Consider the following 19,256-nt stretch of genomic DNA (forward strand, 5'->3'; position numbering starts at 1 on the left):
AACAAAGGGCTTTGGGCTGGCTGTCAAATGACATAATCTCATAAGATGTATGTATTTAAATGCTTAGAGATGAACTTCTGTCATCACCATTCATATTAAAACCAAAACAAAATATACATTATTGACCACACAGGGGCATCTTTTTTAGCACTAAGGTGCCACAACAGCTGCAAACCAACAACCAGTATTTAAATGTCAAGACAATTTTATTCATATAGCCCAACATCACAAACACAATTTACCTCAAAGGGCTTTACTGTCTGTAAACTGTATGTCTGAAAATAAAAAAATACAAGTTCAGCAGATTACAAACAAAACAATTTTTGTGTGGAGACATGTAAAATGTAGAACATAGCAGGAATTGTAACATAAGATAATAGAACAGAGGCAGATGGTTACACATCACACACAGTATGAATGAATAATACAGTAAGACACACCAAACTTGCTAATTACTTAACTCAGTCATTCAAATAGTTATTAAGCAAAAAGAGTTTTGTGTCAGCTTATTACTTTTCTGAACCAACACTGTATAAAATGATCTAGATTTTATTTGGAAAGAAACGTATAACGCTGTTTTGGGGAGATTATCTTGATGTTTTGAGAAAGGGGAGATGTCTACTATCATTTGTTTACATAGAAACACGGCAAACCTATATACTTGCACATCTACTTCAATACTTATAAACATCTTGAAGGACACATTTGTTGTTGACTGTTACATTGGATTGCATTTAATTTTCTTCACTATTTATTATGGACTCGGTCAGAGTTTCCTTTGCTAACATTTTTCCTGAAGCAGCAAACCTACACCTCTGTAACTGCTTTGGTGTGCATTTAACAATGAAAGGGAGTATGTTTATGTCACATGCTCTGGCAAATTTAGTGACCAGCGATGCAAACACTTTCGTCCAGAGGTTTCATTTGTGCGATTTGCTTATGGCACATTTACCACCAGGTTATTATTCTTCCTGAGGGTTGATTATCTTGAAGCAATAGCCATAAGAGCTGTTTATTTCATAAAATGATTTCTCTGTGCAGTGACCTGTGCTAAGAAGAGGTCCATTAAGGGGCATTGGGGAGGACTGTGTAATGTGTTTGTCAGTTCAGCGCTTCTGCCTTTTTCCACTGGTGACAGCACTGCACTGCAGAGGCTACTGGATCTCCACCACAGACCACTGTCATGTTGAGCTAAAGCTGGCAACTTAAACTATGCAGCTTTTACATCACCTTTCTGCTTAAAATTATCTGCTTTACTTTCTTTGTTTTGCAACCCTGTCTCTGGTTTCTCCTCATGATCACTTGTGTGTAAATTGTGTAGTTTATTAATGATGGAGCAGAGATTAAATAAGCATAGTGGCAGTGGAGAAACCAGACCCTGGTTGATACTTTTTGTCAGGATCTCACTGAGTGGATCATACAGAGTCCTTGCTCTCACTTGCTGTGATAATGGTCAGTATATCAAACTAACAAAGTAGTAACTATTGCTTTCAATATGGAGGTCAAACAGACATTGTACATGGGCAGTTATTGATAAAGAGCAACACATTACTCACTCTCATTGTTTACTGCTTTATACGGGGGGATAGAGCTTATCCCAGCTGACATAGGGCAAAAGGCGGCGTACACCCTGGACAGGTCACTAGTCTACCGCAGGGCCAACAGATAGAGAAGAGAAACCACTCACACTCACAGTCACACCTTCTGTCAATTTAGAGTGTCCAATTAATCTCTGCATGTTTTTAGACTATGAGAGGAAACTACAGTACCTGTAGACCTGTAAACCCATGCACACTCGGGGAGGATGTGCAAACTCCACACAGAAAGGTTCAAACCAGGATTTGAACCGACAAGAAACCGGCAACCTTCTTGCTGTGAGGCAACAGTGCTAGCCACTACGTGTCACTCGTATGACTCAACCTTGAGCCCTTATCCATGTTTCTAATTTGTTGTTTGTTTTTATCACTTTGGGCAACTTGCAGCGTTGTTGTTTTGTTCAAGGTGAAAGTCTCTGAGTGGTTGTGGTGGTTGTTGTGATTTAAAGGACCTGTGTACATGTGTGACTACAGCAGCAGTTGAACACCAAGAGCCTTGTGCTGACCACCAGGGTCCAGAGGTTTTTATTAGTTTCTTTCTGTGTGGGTGTAATATATGATCTTGTTTGATACAACACTTGGATGCTATTAGCTGAGACACACACAAAGAAAATTGTAAAAGGACAAGAAGTGTAATACTTAATCTTGGATTACCTCATCTTTAACAGCCAAAACAATATTATACATTTATTTTAATTACGCTGCTGGCTCAATAAGTGTAACTTTGGACTGGAATTATAAAATGTTTCACAGTGCAATATAATGGGAAATTAGCTACAATAACACTTACATTTTTTCCCCAGCTTTACAGTTTAATGCTGAAAAATGTATTACATTTTATTTCTCATTTATATTTTACTGTCACAACTAAATGGTTAAATCTCACACATGCTCTTTTCAATCCATTAATGAGGTGAAATGATTTTGGAAGCTTCTCTTTTAGTTTTAAGTCCCCATCTCTTCTCTGCCTGATTCCAAAGGAGGTAATGCAGAAACCTGTTCTGCAATACAGTGTTCATAAACTGGCACTAATGTCTCAAATGACTATTCTCTGATGCTGACGCAGTTGCATTTTGTCAGTTTTCACTGCTGATATTTTAGATCTGTCTGCAAAATATTGTGATCATATTGTGTTTATCTGAGATTCTTCTGCCTCTTTTTACATATGTTCTCTCTGATTGCAGGACTGTGGCAGCAGAGGTCAGGAAGCAGATAGCAGGCCAGTATGGTGGCTCACCACAGCTATTTAAAAACCTCAATGTTGGGACCACAACAACCAACACAGTGAGTAGCCTATCACTGACAACTTTGCTTTTTTGTAATACCCAACTGTACCACAATAATATATAATTTAGATGAGCATGTCATTTTCTGTTGGCTTTGTGGCCATTTAAATGTTGTTTACGTCTCGCTAAAGACCATGAGGGATAATTATTGATTAGCTTGGCCGCCACATTCAGTCTCTCCTGCTGTGTCTTGAAAGTTACAAGCAGTATTTGAGCTTAGACACTATGTTTACTAGAAGGGTAGTGCCAATTGACCAGCAGCAGCTAGCAAATATCCCACCTTCTCATCCTTAATTAGGCTACAGTTAGCTTTTAATTAGATTGCGAAAAGTATTTGTGTTCACATTCCTCAAGAGGGAGAGAGTGAGGAAGGGACAGACATAAATAGAGAGAGGGAGGACAAAAACACACACCCTCAGACTTAAATGTGAACCTTCTGACACAATTTAGATTCTTTATTTCAGAAGCAGACTATGATGCATGAAACTTATGCATGAAAATTAGTAGATTCTTCAAGTGGCACACTCATTTGGTTACACTTTCTTTAGAATTGATTGTTTAAAAATAAAGATTATCCAGAGGCTACAACCGCTCTCTTATATGATTAAATAATTGCAGTGTCTCCACATTTTTGGACCCTTTACTTAGCACAGACTCAAAGACTGGCTAATATAACCCATAGCTCTGCTGCTTCATTCTGAGGTTATATGGTGAATCAGTCATCTGCTATGTTGAATACCAAAAAAATAAAAAGTGGGGCAGACAGGAGAGTTGAAAAGCTGACAAAGTCTTCACAACATTTTGACCTGTCCCATTGCTCTTATCCCTTCCTCTCCCGCAGGTTCCCCTCACGGAGGCGGTGGAGCCGGTGGATTTTGAGGAGTACCTCATCACTCACCCTCCCATCGTTGAGTCTGGTCCCCTGAGGGATCTGATTGAGTTTCCCCATGATGACATTGAGGTCATTTACACACCCAGAGAGTGTCGCACTGTGGTACAAGCAGTCCCTGAGGAAGGGTAAGAGTCCTGGGTGGTTGAGAGATGATTTATTGTAGCAAGTGTGGAGATTGAGTACACACACACAAATGCATTTTTTATCTTATTGCATTTTGGTGATTGTACCGTATGTCTGAGAGAGATTCAAAGATTCTAAAGTAAAAAGAGGTGACTTTAAAGGAGGCCACTTCTGATTCATGAACGATGATGACGTTTCTTACTGTAGCCCTGGCCTTTGGTATTTCAACAAAGATGCAAAATCACTGGCATTGTACTTTATAGCTCCATGATGTAAATGGCTAATGTCATCAACGTCTGCATCTTGCAAATAGCATGAACGATAGCATGACTGAGTTTGTCTGGTTGCAGGGACACTGATGCTCACGTCAGAGACTGTGTCCGATCATACACAGAAGACTGGGCCATTGTCAACAGAAAGTAAGGCTTCACTGTGCTTTGACACAAAACATTTGTTTTCCTTTTCAAACTGGGATTTTATCTGTAGAATACAATAAATTGTATAGACCACTCACAGTATTGTGTTTGATAACCTTCAGATATCACAAACTCGGTACGGGCTTTAACCCCAACACCCTGGACAAGCAGAAGGAGCGTCAGAAAGGCCTACCCAAACAAGTGTTTGAGGCTGATGAGATGCCTGACAACAGCAGCTACCAGGATGACCAGGTACTAAATCATTCAGTAGTAAAAAGACCCAACTGCTGGTGTGCACAACACAGCACGAAGGTCACAAGCTGCTCTAGCTCTGTCACAAGTCTGATTGAGTCTGAAATGTACTCACTGTTGTGTTGTCATTGTTTTTATGACATGACTTGATTTTTGTGTAGGATGACCTGAAGCGGCGGTCGATGTCTATAGACGATACACCTCGTGGCAGCTGGGCCTGCAGCATCTTCGACTTGAAGAACTCGCTCCCTGATGCTCTCCTCCCTCACCTGCTCGACCGTGCTCCCAACGAGGAGATTGACAGGCACAACGAAGAGCATCGCAAGGCCAGCCGCCACCGTGAACTCTTTGCTCTGCATCCTGCCCTTGATGAGGTTAATTATATCCCTCTACCTATATAGGAACCTTGTTGTGTGATTGTCCCAAATACATTTACAACATACTTTTGATTTTTAATAGAATTCTTGTGACTTGACATTAATCTTTACCTTTAAAACCAGTCCTATGGTACCAGTATTTTTTTGTCATAACTTTTTCCCTCACACCGTGACTCTACAGCAGTACACAATCATATTGACAGTTTTTACTGTTTCTTTTATTTATGTGAATGTGTAGGAGGAGCCCATTGAACGCCATTGTGTGCCCGAGGTACCTAAAGAACACTTTGGCCAGAGGCTACTCGTCAAGTGCTTGTCCTTGAAGTAAGTGGTGGACAGTCATTCTCAGAAGAAGAAAAAAAGCCTTTTAGCTCTTTTGTTTAACTGCTTCTTTCTGCTGACCTACTCTTTTTTTTCTCTGAAGGTTTGAGATCGAAATTGAACCCATATTTGCTAGTTTGGCCTTATATGATGTCAAGGAAAAGAAAAAGGTAAGCTGTTATGCTTTCCTCTGTGCCTCCATAGCCCTGAGTTGTTGGGTCACTTCTGCAAACCATTAAAAATGTTGGAAGTCCAAAACGTTTTTGATGAGTGGGCTATAAAATTTTATGTTGTGGCCCTGTTATGCTTTTGGGAATGCAATTAAATCATACACTGGAACTATGTATCTATCAGAAGTAGTTGTTTGTTCCACTACCCTCTACCTGACAGACACTAGAGGGTAGCACTTGCTTTTGGAAGTGGTTTTCTCATCTATTTCTGCTCTGTACGGTGCTCTGTTATTTCACAAGTGGGTAATTTGTCACTTAAATGTTTGTCATGATTGCCAGCCACTGTTAATGAGCAGTCAGATTGCCATAATACACCCTGTAATTTAGGGATGTACATTATGAGTTTTTTCCTCACTAGAAAATACCAATACAGCCACTACTGCTGAACAGTTTAACACTTGTTGTGATTGCATATCTAAGTGTTTTGCACTTTTGCTTCTTTGTGTGAAACCCTTTCCCCTCTTGGTAACAGTAATTAATGAACAGTCTCCTCTGTAATTTTATTTTGGGTATTGAAAAGTTTTGTTTTTGTTTGTGTCCCCTCAGATATCAGAGAACTTTTTCTTTGACCTGAACTCTGAGCAGACGAAGGGAATGCTGCGTCCACACATTCAGACAGCGGCCATCTCTACACTGGCACGCTCTGCTATATTTTCTATCACCTATCCCTCTCAGGATGTCTTCCTGGTCATCAAGGTCAGACAGTGATCACATACATTTCTCTATCTTGTATTATCTTGTTTAATATATGTATATATATGTATATATATATGTGTATATGTATATATACATACATATATGTAGATATATACTCCCGATCCTAACTCAAGATTTCCATTTTTCTTAAGTGCGTTCAAGTCTTGTTTGGAAACTTTCCCTCTCCAAAAGAATATCTGATGTTGTAAATGGACCTTAAATATGATATGACTTTGACATTTTCGAATGTTGTTTCCAGAGGAAAGTCATATATGCTGTCCATTTAAATGTGTTTGAAAAAACTATTTGACAGTCAGTCTATGTCCTTTATGATCACTTCACTGGGATGGGAGAGCGTGACACCTATAAACCGTATGTCCTTTTGTCCTCAGTTGGAAAAAGTTCTGCAGCAGGGTGATATTGGAGAGTGTGCGGAGCCTTACATGGTCTTCAAGGAGTCTGATGCTGCCAAGGTACGATTCCTTGTGAATTAGATGTTGGTGTCCACAAAAAACAATAACAATATATTATTTCGGCCACATGTTGTGTTTCAATACTACACAAGTTGTTCTCATTTATTAGAAAATGGCTACACTTTAAAAAAAAAAAAGTTATTTACTTGCCTTTTGCTGTCTTATTTTCTTAATTTTTTTAGAATAAAGAGAAGCTGGAGAAGCTCCGTGGTCAATCAGAACAGTTCTGCCAACGTCTTGGTCGCTATCGAATGCCTTTTGCTTGGACTGCTATTCATCTTATGAATATTGTGAACAGCGCTGGAAGTCTTGAGAGAGATACAGAGCTGGAGATGAGTCTCTCAGGTTTGACATTTTTTTGTTTGTAACTCTAAACAGATAGAAACACATGGGCTGTCTCAGGACATTAGCAGTCACGCCAATGTTGAGCAATGTTTTTATGCTTTTACCCACCTGGTGCAAACACTCATAAGTGATGCTATTACAAGTAGTCAGCTACAAGTTCAGGTGTGAATACACCTTAATGTTTTAAAGAATTAAAGTCTCTCATTCTTCCTCACCCTGACCCACAAGCATTGATAACACACACACACATATGTTTAATTCAGACTATTTTGATGTTTGTAACTATAAATTATGTCTGTTAGAATTGGGAAGTGAGTTCCTCTCCCATGTGGTCACAACGAATCATTTCAGCATGTAATTTAATGCCAGGTGTTAACAGACAAACTTCCGCTCTTGCGATATTATCTCTCAGAACACATGTTTATACCAGATCTGAATGAGGCCATGAGTTGCATATGACTTACTGTTGTGAGTTTATGTTGCCTTAAACTGTTCTGTCCATTACCCTCTGACCTTTTTGGACCAGCAAGGCATTATTTCTGAAAGAACTGCTGCCCATTGGATGCTTTCTCTTTTTAGGAGCGTTCTCTGTAAACCGTTGAGATGGTTGTGAAGCAGCTTCTGAATTACTCACGCCATCTCATCTGGTATTAACAACCATAGCACATTTAAAGTCACTTAAATCTGATACTTAACCATATTTCATGCATAATGCATCAAGTTGCTGCTTGTTAGGTGTTCCTAATAAAGTGGCCAATAAATGTATGTCACTTATAGTTATAAAGAAACAGAAACTGTACGAAATGGCCTGGTGGTCACGCACGAAGCTCATGAGCATGTCAATAACTTACCACACTTAACAGCCTTTATCTAAAAACTGCTTTACATCAACAAATAGTAAGTCAAGCAAATTCAAACAGAGAGCAACGCAAAATATTTAGCCATATTGATCTTTTGTTTGTTATTTTGAGTTTGACCCTTTGGTATTTGTCTAATCCTTGACCTCACAAAGTATCAGTAATGTTGACTATGTTTTTTTTTCCTCAGCAGATCATTGAAACTCACTGATTTTTATTTTTCTGTTTAAATGCAGAGAGAAAAGGCTCCTGGTCAGAACGCAGGAACTCGAGCATTATGGGAAGGCGTTCCCTAGAGAGGACCACCAGTGGAGATGAGGCATGTAGTCTGACAGGTTTCAGACCTGCGACACTTACCATCACCAACTTCTTCAAACAGGTATCCACAGTAGCACATGCTGCATGTTCATAATCATAAACAAGTCTGGGGGGAAATGAGGGATATGTCCATTAGTTTGTTAGAGGGTGCAATTTCACATTTTTTTTTATCCGTGTGTGTTTTAGGAGGGCGACAGGCTAAGTGATGAAGACTTGTATAAGTTCCTAGCAGATATGAGAAGACCTTCATCAGTTCTGAGGAGGCTCAGACCCATCACAGGTATAAAGCTCACAGAACTAAGTGTCCTTTAATGTCCTGTAAATGTCCAATGAAATGGAAAATACAATTCCATGTGTCCTAGTGGTTTTTGATTTCTTTTTCTTTTTTTATTGTCGAATATATGGCAAAAACAACATCACCATATTTTTACTGCAAGCTTGCGATTGTGCCCAATAACTATGGATTCTGCCATTTTGACTTACAGTCTCTATGCGTCAGTCTGATGTTGCTAAGAAGTCACTGTCATCGCTTCCACTGGGGGACAGGACATACATTTAGTGCTGCTGTACACATCAATCAGTATTTGCAACTGTCTCAAATTCCCAAAATAGCTTCATGTTTTAATGACCCACTGTATATAAATATATGAAATCAAATGGCACCCTGGTGATGATTTCAAATGGGCATACGTTTAAGCTTAAAACAAATCTCTTATTACTTTAGTTTCTCTTTTCTTACTTTCACTTACTCCCATTTGTCTTCTGTGATTATCACCACAGCCCAGTTGAAGTTGGACATTTCTCCAGCTCCAGAGAACCCCCACTATTGCTTGACCCCCGACCTCCAGCAGGTGAAACCGTACCCTGACAGCAGAGTACGCCCCACCAGGGAGATCCTGGAGTTTCCTGCAAGGGATGTCTATGTGCCAAACACTACATACAGGTACAGAAAAATAATTTGTCTCTGAACATTTAGGTTATTCAGTTGAATCTAGAGATCATTTCAATTTGTTAAGAGTTTACTCCAAAGTCCACATACTGGATTGCACATGCTTAAGCTGTCGAAAAACATCAATACCAGCCAAAGGTAGGAGCATGAGATAAGAGAGGAGGCAGTAATACAACAGGGCACCAAAGAAGAAAGACGAATGTTAATGCAACTCAAAAATGTATTTCAACACAGCATTTATATTGACTTTCACTCTGGTGCAGCTTCAGAAGGAAGGTTACACAGTAACAGTTGCCAATTAACCTAAAAAACATTGAAAGTTCTGTTCATCGGTTACTTCATTCAAGGGTTTTGAGAGTTTTATACAATCAAATTTTGACAAAAGCTTATCAATGCAGCGCTTCTTTATAGACTTGCATGCAAATACTGTAACATTTCATTAGTTATCATGCTTTGCATTGGCTACAGCTGGATTTTGCCTTGAGTAGATTTTGTTTGGCCCTGAGACTGAGTCACCTACACTTGTTTAATGTGAACAGAGAGGGCACTATGTCACATTCATTTTAAGTAACCCTTAAATCAAAAGACAACAGAAATGCATGTTTGACTTGTCAACATCAGTGCACCTCAGCTCAAGGTCTGCACATTGACACTTTCATGTCTGTCAGCACGCTGTGTAAATGTTCGATCTGACCGAGAGCTATTTTTGTCAAGGTCACTTGCTCTCATTTCCAGACGTGGCTGCTGACATGGTATTGCACTAGCAGGATGTGTTTGTCTGTAGATAACAGGTGTCACCCTCGTCCTATTGTATATTAACTAATATCAGACCCAACTGGTCTTCTGCGGAAAGGGACTGGGTTCAATTCAATTCTAGTATTTTTTCAGTTAAAATGTTTTAAGTCATTTTTGACAAATCTTTTTGCCACAAGACATTAGGTCTTATCAATTAATGTGATCTAGTCACATTTTTCCCATTAAATTTAAACGTTTCTTTCTCTATTCAGACAGTGAGATTCATTCTTTAAACACCCGTTATCTGAGCTCATTAAATTTGAATACTGCTACTAGCTAACCCTGTTCCATTCATACACTGATATATCTATCAATTATAATAATATGGAAATATTGTTATATTGTTTCTTAATTAGTCTTACTTAGACATCATTTTGGTCATGTTGTGTTTAATTGCATCAACATAAATATGATCTTTAAGAGCACATAGCTACTTGACAGTGAGGAATGTTTATGAGGTACATTTACATTACAGTTCAAATAATGGATAAGAGTCAATATGACTCAATAACATAGGAAATACATGGGAATGATGACTAACAACACCAACATTAATCATATAATAGCATGAACATGGTTTAAATACTTAACAGAGTAAAAAAAGTAGAAGAAATCAAAGGGAAAAGCTTACCAGTGCACTGCCAAACCTTTGCATAGCCTTTTCTGTTCTGTATTTGGTGAAGCTCTCGTTCACCAGCATTGACACATACAGTATGACTTGCCTTGACAGTATGTCCTTTACATGCATTTGGAAAACATGCAAGCCAGTTTCACGTCACAAAGTTCTATTTAAAATAAAGTTTAAACTCCCCCAAATAGTCAAATATGCATAACTTAAAAAAAAAGAAGAGACAAATCAGTGCTATCAGTTTTAGAACTAAACTGTAACTGGTGCTGCAATGCTGTGACTTTTGGGTTATTGAGTTGCTTATTATGGATCAATATGTCAATTTTGCAAGTGATTGCAGATGTTGCATAATGACAGTTTTATTGTCCTTGCTGGATCCAACTCAGTAGGTTAATGACCCATGTAGCTCGAGTAACCCGAGTTGCATCATGGTGGCCGTTCAGCACTTCTGACTTGTGGCATTTTTTGCTGCAGTTTTTCTGCACCAGTCTGTGATAAGGTGGTGTTAGGGATCATGTCAGTTTTGGAAATACATTTAAAAATTGTTTGCCATCGATATCTCTGATGTCTGATTTATTTCACATTACCCTTCTATTAAAACCTTTTGGTGGAACACTAGATATTATTACTGTTTGTTAAAGACGCCTGTAGTGTTGTGAAAGAGGATGCAAGTTGTGTATTCAGTTGAGGGTTTTAGGTGAGAGGACCGGTCGTAGGCTGATCTTGGTCATCTTGAGGGAGTATGAAGACCCCATGCCAGGCCTCCAGTGAATGCCCCTTCTCCTTGAAGAGCGACCTTTTGTCCTCAGCCACAAATATCGTCCATTAAGATTAGTCTCGCCGCAGCCATTGAACCACCAACCACCTGCCGAAGGATCAGAACAAGAGGCATAATTTAACACATTTATCCATGTCTTATCACCAAACAAGCCATTATTTTAGTGGTATCTAACAAGTTAGTACATAACTCTTTACCTGTGTAACTACGAGTGCAGTTGGGATTTCGGTTTTTATCATTATTTCTGTCTTTGGTGGAGAATCTAATGCCTGTTATGTTGGCCATGGCATCAGCTAGGTCACCAGAAAAGTTGCTGACTTGAAGAGCGTAGTCCTTGGAGGGACCCTCCAATGAGAAACGGTACTCAGCCCAGTGCTTATCCTCCTTCCAGTCCTCCATATCTACTCGTAGGATGTAAGCTCCCTGCTGTGCAAGACTGTGGATCTTCTTTAAGCCCAGCCAGAAGTCCTCTGTGTGAAAAATACAGTATATGTATCAATTTAAATCTTATTTAGACATTTCACGTGTAAAAAAAAAAAACCTTCTGCCTGTTATCCTAAACATTTATCAATTTCAAATAAATCTTCCATAGGCATTTAGTCACCTTTCCACATATACATGTCTTAGTCTTCCTTGGCCTGAGGTAGCAGGGTGCGGTAAGTTGTAAGTTATAATTCTAAGCCAGGTAGTTGTAAAAGAGTGATCTGATATTCATTGCTGCAGGTGGTATTTCTTTTGGAACGCAGCACGACTGCACCTATTTTCATCTGAATGCGACATGACAAGTTATCATTTCATCTAGTCAGAGTTACTATATAAGAGTATTCTATTTTCTATGACAAGGCTTTACAGGAAAGACTTGCACCATTATTCTATTTTGTAATAATAGTTTAATAGTTTTATTTTCTCAAGATTTGCACAAAGGAGATTCTTTCCTACAAACCCAGTACTCTACATACATGTGTCACAACCATACATATTTTAATTAATATTCCATTAAAGGATATTATTTAATGTGTATTTGTTATAGATACGACAAAGTGTAAAAAAGTACTCACTTTCCAGATCTCCAAAACCTTTCTCATATTTCACCCATGTCTGGTCAAAATCCACTGACCCATCGATCCTCTGCTGGATGACGGTTGAACCTCCATCTGGTGAAAGAGAAATGTATTCCAAGTCACACACATGTTTACCCAAGGATCAGGGAGCTTCCCTATCATGGATAATTGTGTTTATCTAACCTTCAGTCTGGCCTTTATGATAACCTGTTCCTGCGGCTGACTAGTTTGATAACCTTCTCTTTTTGTTCCTTGCCCCTGAATGTATGAGCATGCCAGTGTTCCTTCTTGTGAATGCAGTTGAACAACAAAACATGGTTGATGCTTTTCCCTGAGAACTTAGTTGATTGTTGTGGTCTCACCCACCTGAATCCATTTCACAGTAAACGTTGAATGGCTCTGATTGGTTTGGCTTGATCACATGGATTCCACTCTTTGTCTCGCCTTTGTGAAACAGCTCACTGCAGTCCATGGGGATGTCTGCACACATAACCAACATAAACCTAAACTTAAGTTTTTCAATTTCTCTAGGACTTACATATTAATACATAAAGTATTTTGAACAACTGATAATTGTACCTTTTGTATCTAGGCCAGTTGCATTTTCTGTCAGATATTCAAACATATCAGGAACTGCAGTGTCTGAATCCATTGGCTTGTTGACTGTATCTTGAAAAATGTCATCACTTAGCTGCAAGAAAATGCAAATTAATCTGCTGTTTGTTAAATGTTTTTAAACATATTAGTAAATTTCCATCTCACAGATAGCAGATGTTTGGCTCTGAAAGTCAAAATAAGGTGAAATCACGATGAACAGTTGTCTACCTTTTCCTCCAGGTTTTTGATCTTGTTTTTCTGGTGGTCGAGTTGATCGTGCTGCTCTTGCACAGCTTTCAGTAGATTGTTGATTGTTTTCTCTTGTGCTTCAATCACTTGCTGAAAATGCCATAATGGAAGAATTGGTTTTACATTGTATTTATACATTTTACAGCTGTAGGTTGAATCTTGATTTCTTATAAATGTTTTAAAAATAATTGATTTATTTTAGCAGTAACAGTATACATTTGCACAAGTGGTTTTGGTAATTGTAATTAGATTTGTAGGGAGACTTTTCATGCTGTTTTTACTTCTTTTGATGTGCAAAGTTTAATAACATAGTCAGATTAATTGCATAAGCATCCACTAGTTGCTTACCTTGAGTGTTGTGATTTCACTGAGTTGTTCAGCGGGGACAATGCTCTCTGACAGTCCCTTCAGCCTCTCCTCGAGGCTCCCCACCTTGCTCTGCAGCTGTGTGCGCTCCTGCATGATGCCGTTGATCTTAGTGTTGATTTCCAGTGACAAGTTCTTGATCTCCTCATTGTTGGCCTTCAAGAAATTGGTGGTTTTCTTCAGCTCCTCCTCTTCCTCCTTGATCTCTGAAGTGACGACTGAAAGCTGGTAGAAAGAGCGGTCGAAGATGTTAAGCTTCTGAAAGATATCGTTGATTTGGGCCTTGGTCTTGTGCACAAACTCCCGTAAACTCTGGCCAAGCTGAAGGAGGCCGTTTGCAAGTAGTCGAACATCATCCAGCATGGCAAAGCGTGACTTTGTCTCGGTTGGGCTTGGTTCCATGGTAAAGACCTGTGTGGGCAGGGTGGGCTGCCTTTCTTGACTTGAGGTTTCCACACGGACAGCAGCAGTGAAACTAGCAAGTAGCAGCACTAGACAAAACAGCTTCATGATGATGTTGCCGTAAAATTCTTGGTTGTAGAATAACTCTGTTCTCTCATCATAAGCCTCACTGCTGTTAAAATGATGTGAGAGCAGCCGGCTGCTCTGTGTTATATATACTGCCCCCTCAGCAGAGGAGGGGAGATTTGCTGATCATTAACCCCTACTACTTTTTAGCTGTTTACCCCACCTCCTCCCAAATCCCCCTTTGAGCCCTCCCTTCCCTGAACAAACAAATCACAGCAGTGAGCAAATTACATTTACCCCCCCGCCTCCTCTACTGTCCATTTAATCCCAATCCCCTTTCCATATCATGCCCCACCCTACACTGTTTTCTACCCGTGGTGCAGCGCTTTAGCTGATCAGCAAAATGCCAACAATGGCCATCACAGGTTTCTGATGTATTGTCAGCCTGATCAATTTCAAACCATATAACCTTGCACACACTTTGCTCTGATTGATAAGGCTGCATGTAATTAATGCCCTTAGGTTTGATTTAGCATGGTGCTGAATCAGCCTAGCACCAAGCGGTTTTTTTTTCTTCTCACCCCTTCTCTCTTAGCGTGGGGAAGGGTGTGTTACTGACATCTGTGTTAGGGTTAAGCTCCTTAGCATGAATGATGTCATAGAGGGTGAACGTTTACTTATCATCTTGGTTTTATTGCTCAGGTTTATCATAACTTTGATTGTGTTTGTTATACCTGATGTAATAACTAATTGTCCCCCCCAACATAATATGAGGAATATACTGGACATTTAATGAGCTCTTTACTAGGAACACCAAACTCAAATTGGGGAGAGCTGCATCTGTGACAGTCCTCAGTGATCCAGGCCACGGCATCTTCAGAAGCTGCGCATAAATGTACAGATGTAATTGAACTTGTGTATCAAAACAGCCTCAATCCTTTGTGTCATGAAATCAGAAACAACAGTTCTGAAACATCTCATCACAAAATTCTTGCAGATTTGTGAACTGTGCATTTATGCGGGATAATCTCCTGCTCTACCAAATCCAAAAGGGGTTCTATTAGAGTTGGACTGACATATGGGTTTGTTGGTCAGCTCAGTGCTGGAGCTTAAGCTGGTTTAATTTGTCCATACATGCAGTCATACAGCCAAGCTAATGCTGGTTACCCACAGTAGACCACCATTTTAGTCGGAGAAGAGATTTACGCACCTGGTGAATGTTGTATACTGTACTTTTTTTTAATTTGAGTGATAATGAGAGGGGAACATGGCAAAGTGTGGCAAAACTTGAAGCCAAAAAAATGGAATGGTGGTCGTGAAACAGTCACTCAGTTATGCTGTTGATTATGATACTTTTTCCTCTCTGCTTCCACTGCTTTCTTAATTTATTTTATTTATTAATCTATTTTATTATGGAACCAGTTGCAATGTCCCTCATTCTAATGCTTGATTTGACCAATAACTAAAACCCAGACCAATATCTGCATGGGTTCATGCTTTTCACTGCTGCCAGTGCCTCAATGATTGGCTGATTGAATGTTTGCATGAATGAGAAAGTGTTTTCCTAATGAAATGCTTAGTGATTAGATTTTAAATAATCATTCCTGTCTTGTCGTAAAATAAACAATTTTTTATGGAAATACTGCGTTATATATTACCTCCTCGGCAGAGTGGGGAAGTAAGTTTGTGCAAGCAAACTTGCAGTGTTGGTAAAATATGCTCAGAAGAGGGGGAGAAAGTAATCGCTGAAATGACTTGCTGTAGTATATAATAGGATATAAATATTTATCCTTTTGGCAGTACTTCTTTCACGATTCCCGACCTCTAAGTTGAGCTAAAATGTGTCCTGCTCTTTGATGTGATAAATAAAATTGCTTTGACACGGAGTCACTCCCATTTGTTTTGAATTAGTTTTTATTCACATAGGAATGTCTCCATTGAAAATGAGCCGAACCGCCACTGTGCATAGCATACAAAACTAATGTTGCGTCGTTACATTTACATTATGATAAATAGCAGAAGATTACCGTGTATTTGACCCATTACCTCTAGCATTCGGTTGTTGCAGTGCACCTAAATACCATGGTCATCTTAATGAGCTCTTTCTAGTGATTTGCAGTTATACGGATGGATTACCTCATAAATGAAGGACCACTGTGTTTTTTCATATGAATCGAGCAGAAAGAAAAGGCCCTTTGGAAATGAAAGAAATGGCCATAGACTGAATGAATGAACCAGGAATGCTTTATCAGCATAACACTGGTAATGATCTTCAGTATCCTTTATTCCAGCACAGTGGTTTGCAGTGAGGCTTAACAGTGATAATGTGTTAAGGGTTTGAACCTGACCTGACCCTTTGGGGCTTTTCTCTGCACAGCCGGGATGTTTGTCTCCAAGTTCAAATAAGCAGTTTTTAACGAACTGCAAACACATTTGTTAAATAGCCTCACCCATCAGTAATTATTGGGATGTCTATGTTTGTTTATTAACTTCAGAGTTGTGTGTTCTAATTTAAATAAAAAGTTGATTTTATGAGGAAACCTACTTCTAACTGCAGTCGATTTAATGTCTTAAATGTTATTCCATCCTCCCTAAGATTTCTTTGTTTTATTCCATGATTTTTATTATCATATACATACAATCAGTTTACTCATCTGTCCCCTTATGTGTGGAGATGTTTTTTACACACAAAACTTCACAGTTTATCAGGTAGTGAAATTTTCCACATTAATGTTGCAGACTTGCTCTTTATCTACCACTCCTCCTCTCCATGCTTCTGACCAGTGAATAACTTTGTTTCTTTTTTCTCTTTTGTTAAATGGGAATAGTGTGGACCTGCTGTGTTACAGTTTCAAGACCTGTAAAGTTAAGAACTGGTTTGAAGGAGATATACACAGTACTGCTTTGCCACAGTAAAGCCATCTTTGGGTCTATTATAAGATCAAGCTCAACAATTACTTTGAAGCGGCCATTAAAATTGTTAGGACAAGCTACATGACAGCAAAATCTCATCATCAGATGATTCCCACGCTTCACTGTCAGTTGTGGTCCCAGCTGTGGTCTCTGGGGGCCCGCCCCCCACTGACTCTACTACGTCATTGTGGTTTGTCAGCTGATCCCATGTTACTTTACACTTCCTATTTCAAGTTGTCCTCCATCTTCTCTGTAGTGTTGTTGGGAAGGATGAGATGGCTTTTACAACACATCTGCTGGCAATAACTGGAAATACACAAACTCAAGTTGTGCTGAACAAACAGCTGATGTCTACTATTTTTTAAGTTTGTTTTCTAATGTTTTGGAGAGGTTTATCCTATAATTGTCCTGTAATTCATGTGTTTTCCTTTTATGTTGTTGACATTACACTGTAGCTTTGTTGTGGTTATAATTTCCCCTAAACCCCTCTCATTATCAGATTTTCTTTGGCATATAGCACGTATCCGTTTCACTCTTCACCTCCCTGCTCTGAAAGCTGATTCAGGATTTTTAGGCTGTACCTTCCATGGTTACTGATAGACTGGCCAAGCCTCCTGTATTCACCAATCAGAGTGTGGTTTACACACCATGGCTTTTCCCCTTAAATGTATCAGCTCATGCATCTGATGTAACTATGCAAGCAAACTAGGCCAAGCATGAACTATGTTTGATTTTATAATCTTTTCACTTGTGTTTTTTAAATGATTATTACCTTCTTGCACAACACAAAAGGTGTTTATTATATGTATTTTAGTTTGCTCTCATTGGACTTAATCATTGATGTGGCTTGTTTTTCTCTGTACATGTATGTGTTTTTTTCAGGAATCTGCTGTATGTGAACCCACAGAGTCTTAACTTCGCCAACCGCCAAGGGTCTGCCCGCAACATCACTGTGAAAGTGCAATTTATGAACGGAGAGGATCCAAACAATGCAATGCCGGTATGCTGTGATAACTTGAAATAATCAGTACTTGTGAATTATTCTTGGTTTCCTCAATATTATCAGGTGCCTTGACTCTGCTGAATGTAGCAGCTGATGATTTTTTTTATATATATATATATTTGTATGTTTCATATTGATTTATAGTGATAGATAAATTGTTGTGCAAGTAAATACCACTGCATTAATCTCTGACTGTGCTCATTGAAACAGATACACTCAAATGCCATTGAATGATAATAGTGTGTTTATGGTCCCTCAGGTGATATTTGGGAAGTCCAGCTGTGCAGATTTCGCTAAAGAGGCCTACACTGCTGTTGTGTATCATAACAGGCAAGTCATTGTCATATTTTGCTCAATTTGGTTTTAATCGTCTCTGCCATATGAATACCATTAATCAAAAAGCACCTAAAACATTCATGAAACAAGTCAATAGAAAGTTTCAGTGACTGGAAAGTAAGTCAAATTACATTTCTCTTGAGATCCCAAAAAAAAACATATGTTTATTTGTGTTTCTTACTGTTTTTAATGTCTATCATTATGCATTTTATTGCAGTATGATTTATTTAATGGCGTACCCTGGCCAGCGATATGTTAACCGTAGATTCTAAAAGTCGGAAATGTCTCGCCAGTTATGGATGATTGGTAATTACACTCACACATGTTTCACCTTCTAATTCAACTTTATCATGACATCTACTCTTACACCTTCACTACCCTGCGTTTGATGGCATTCATTAAAGAAAGAGTTGAGTCAACCTTCTGGGTATTGTCATGTGGTGTCCTTGGCGCAAGTTTCCTCCATCTGTACATAAGAGTTGAGGGGTCTCTAATATTTTATCACCACTATTAGGTGTTTTTTACGACACCCAGTGGTTTGTCATTTGTCACCCAGGGGTCAAACATTCAAGGCCAAAATTAATCAACCTGTGAATAATGTACCACTGTGAGTAGGACAATCAGACCTGAGACCCTTATACCCAGCCTGCATAGGTACTTATAGTTAATGGTCAATTATAGTCCACATTTCGCTCAGAAATGGCACAATATTTCTTTTGTCAGTCCCTTAAAGACAAATGAGAGAAAAAAAATGAACGACACTGCTCTCCTTTACAAGATTTGTAGGGCTGCTGCAAATGATTATTTTCACTATCAATCAATCTTGATTTTATTTTAAACAGATTTATTGATTATCAAAGTAGTTGGTGATTCATTTTGTCATGGATTTCTAATCCATTTAATCTATTCATTCTTACAGCCCTAAAGAATTC

The 19,256-nt window shown here is 38.9% G+C and overlaps 2 protein-coding genes across 21 annotated transcripts in view; one reads left to right on the forward strand and one right to left on the reverse strand.

Annotated features, from left to right (window-relative positions):
• Window positions 1-19,256, forward strand: part of dock7 (dedicator of cytokinesis 7) — a 42,137-nt gene that overhangs the window by 685 nt on the left and 22,196 nt on the right. For all 20 annotated transcript variants that reach the window (XM_058638741.1, XM_058638732.1, XM_058638734.1 and 17 more), the window contains exons 2-16: window positions 2,780-2,879; window positions 3,723-3,898; window positions 4,247-4,315; window positions 4,435-4,564; window positions 4,726-4,938; window positions 5,180-5,265; window positions 5,366-5,432; window positions 6,039-6,188; window positions 6,581-6,661; window positions 6,844-7,006; window positions 8,100-8,242; window positions 8,368-8,461; window positions 8,962-9,124; window positions 17,868-17,985; window positions 18,248-18,318. In XM_058638741.1, coding sequence (XP_058494724.1) covers window positions 2,780-2,879; window positions 3,723-3,898; window positions 4,247-4,315; window positions 4,435-4,564; window positions 4,726-4,938; window positions 5,180-5,265; window positions 5,366-5,432; window positions 6,039-6,188; window positions 6,581-6,661; window positions 6,844-7,006; window positions 8,100-8,242; window positions 8,368-8,461; window positions 8,962-9,124; window positions 17,868-17,985; window positions 18,248-18,318 — 1,824 coding nt within the window. The remainder of the gene's footprint in view (window positions 1-2,779; window positions 2,880-3,722; window positions 3,899-4,246; window positions 4,316-4,434; window positions 4,565-4,725; window positions 4,939-5,179; window positions 5,266-5,365; window positions 5,433-6,038; window positions 6,189-6,580; window positions 6,662-6,843; window positions 7,007-8,099; window positions 8,243-8,367; window positions 8,462-8,961; window positions 9,125-17,867; window positions 17,986-18,247; window positions 18,319-19,256) is intronic.
• angptl3 (angiopoietin-like 3) lies at window positions 11,110-14,237 on the reverse strand. Its single transcript, XM_058638757.1, has 7 exons — window positions 13,587-14,237; window positions 13,218-13,328; window positions 12,972-13,083; window positions 12,759-12,872; window positions 12,390-12,485; window positions 11,529-11,801; window positions 11,110-11,418 (listed from the first exon to the last, which is right to left on the reverse strand). Exons 1-7 carry the CDS (start codon window positions 14,112-14,114, stop codon window positions 11,234-11,236), a joined length of 1,419 nt encoding a protein of 472 aa, XP_058494740.1. The 5' UTR covers window positions 14,115-14,237; the 3' UTR covers window positions 11,110-11,233.

The sequence above is a fragment of the Solea solea genome, chromosome 9 (genome assembly GCF_958295425.1).
Source record: "Solea solea chromosome 9, fSolSol10.1, whole genome shotgun sequence".
Lineage (NCBI taxonomy): Eukaryota > Metazoa > Chordata > Actinopteri > Pleuronectiformes > Soleidae > Solea > Solea solea.

Bases quoted from the DNA above. Each gene is read 5' to 3' on its own strand.
- angptl3 (XM_058638757.1), bottom strand. From the start codon at position 14,114: ATGAAGCTGTTTTGTCTAGTGCTGCTACTTGCTAGTTTCACTGCTGCT. The intron at 13,329-13,586 runs GTAAGCAACTAG...TGGCATTTTCAG, and splicing joins GTGAAATCACAACACTCAAG to CAAGTGATTGAAGCACAAGA. The intron at 11,802-12,389 runs GTGAGTACTTTT...TTTTTCACACAG, and splicing joins AGGTTTTGGAGATCTGGAAA to AGGACTTCTGGCTGGGCTTA.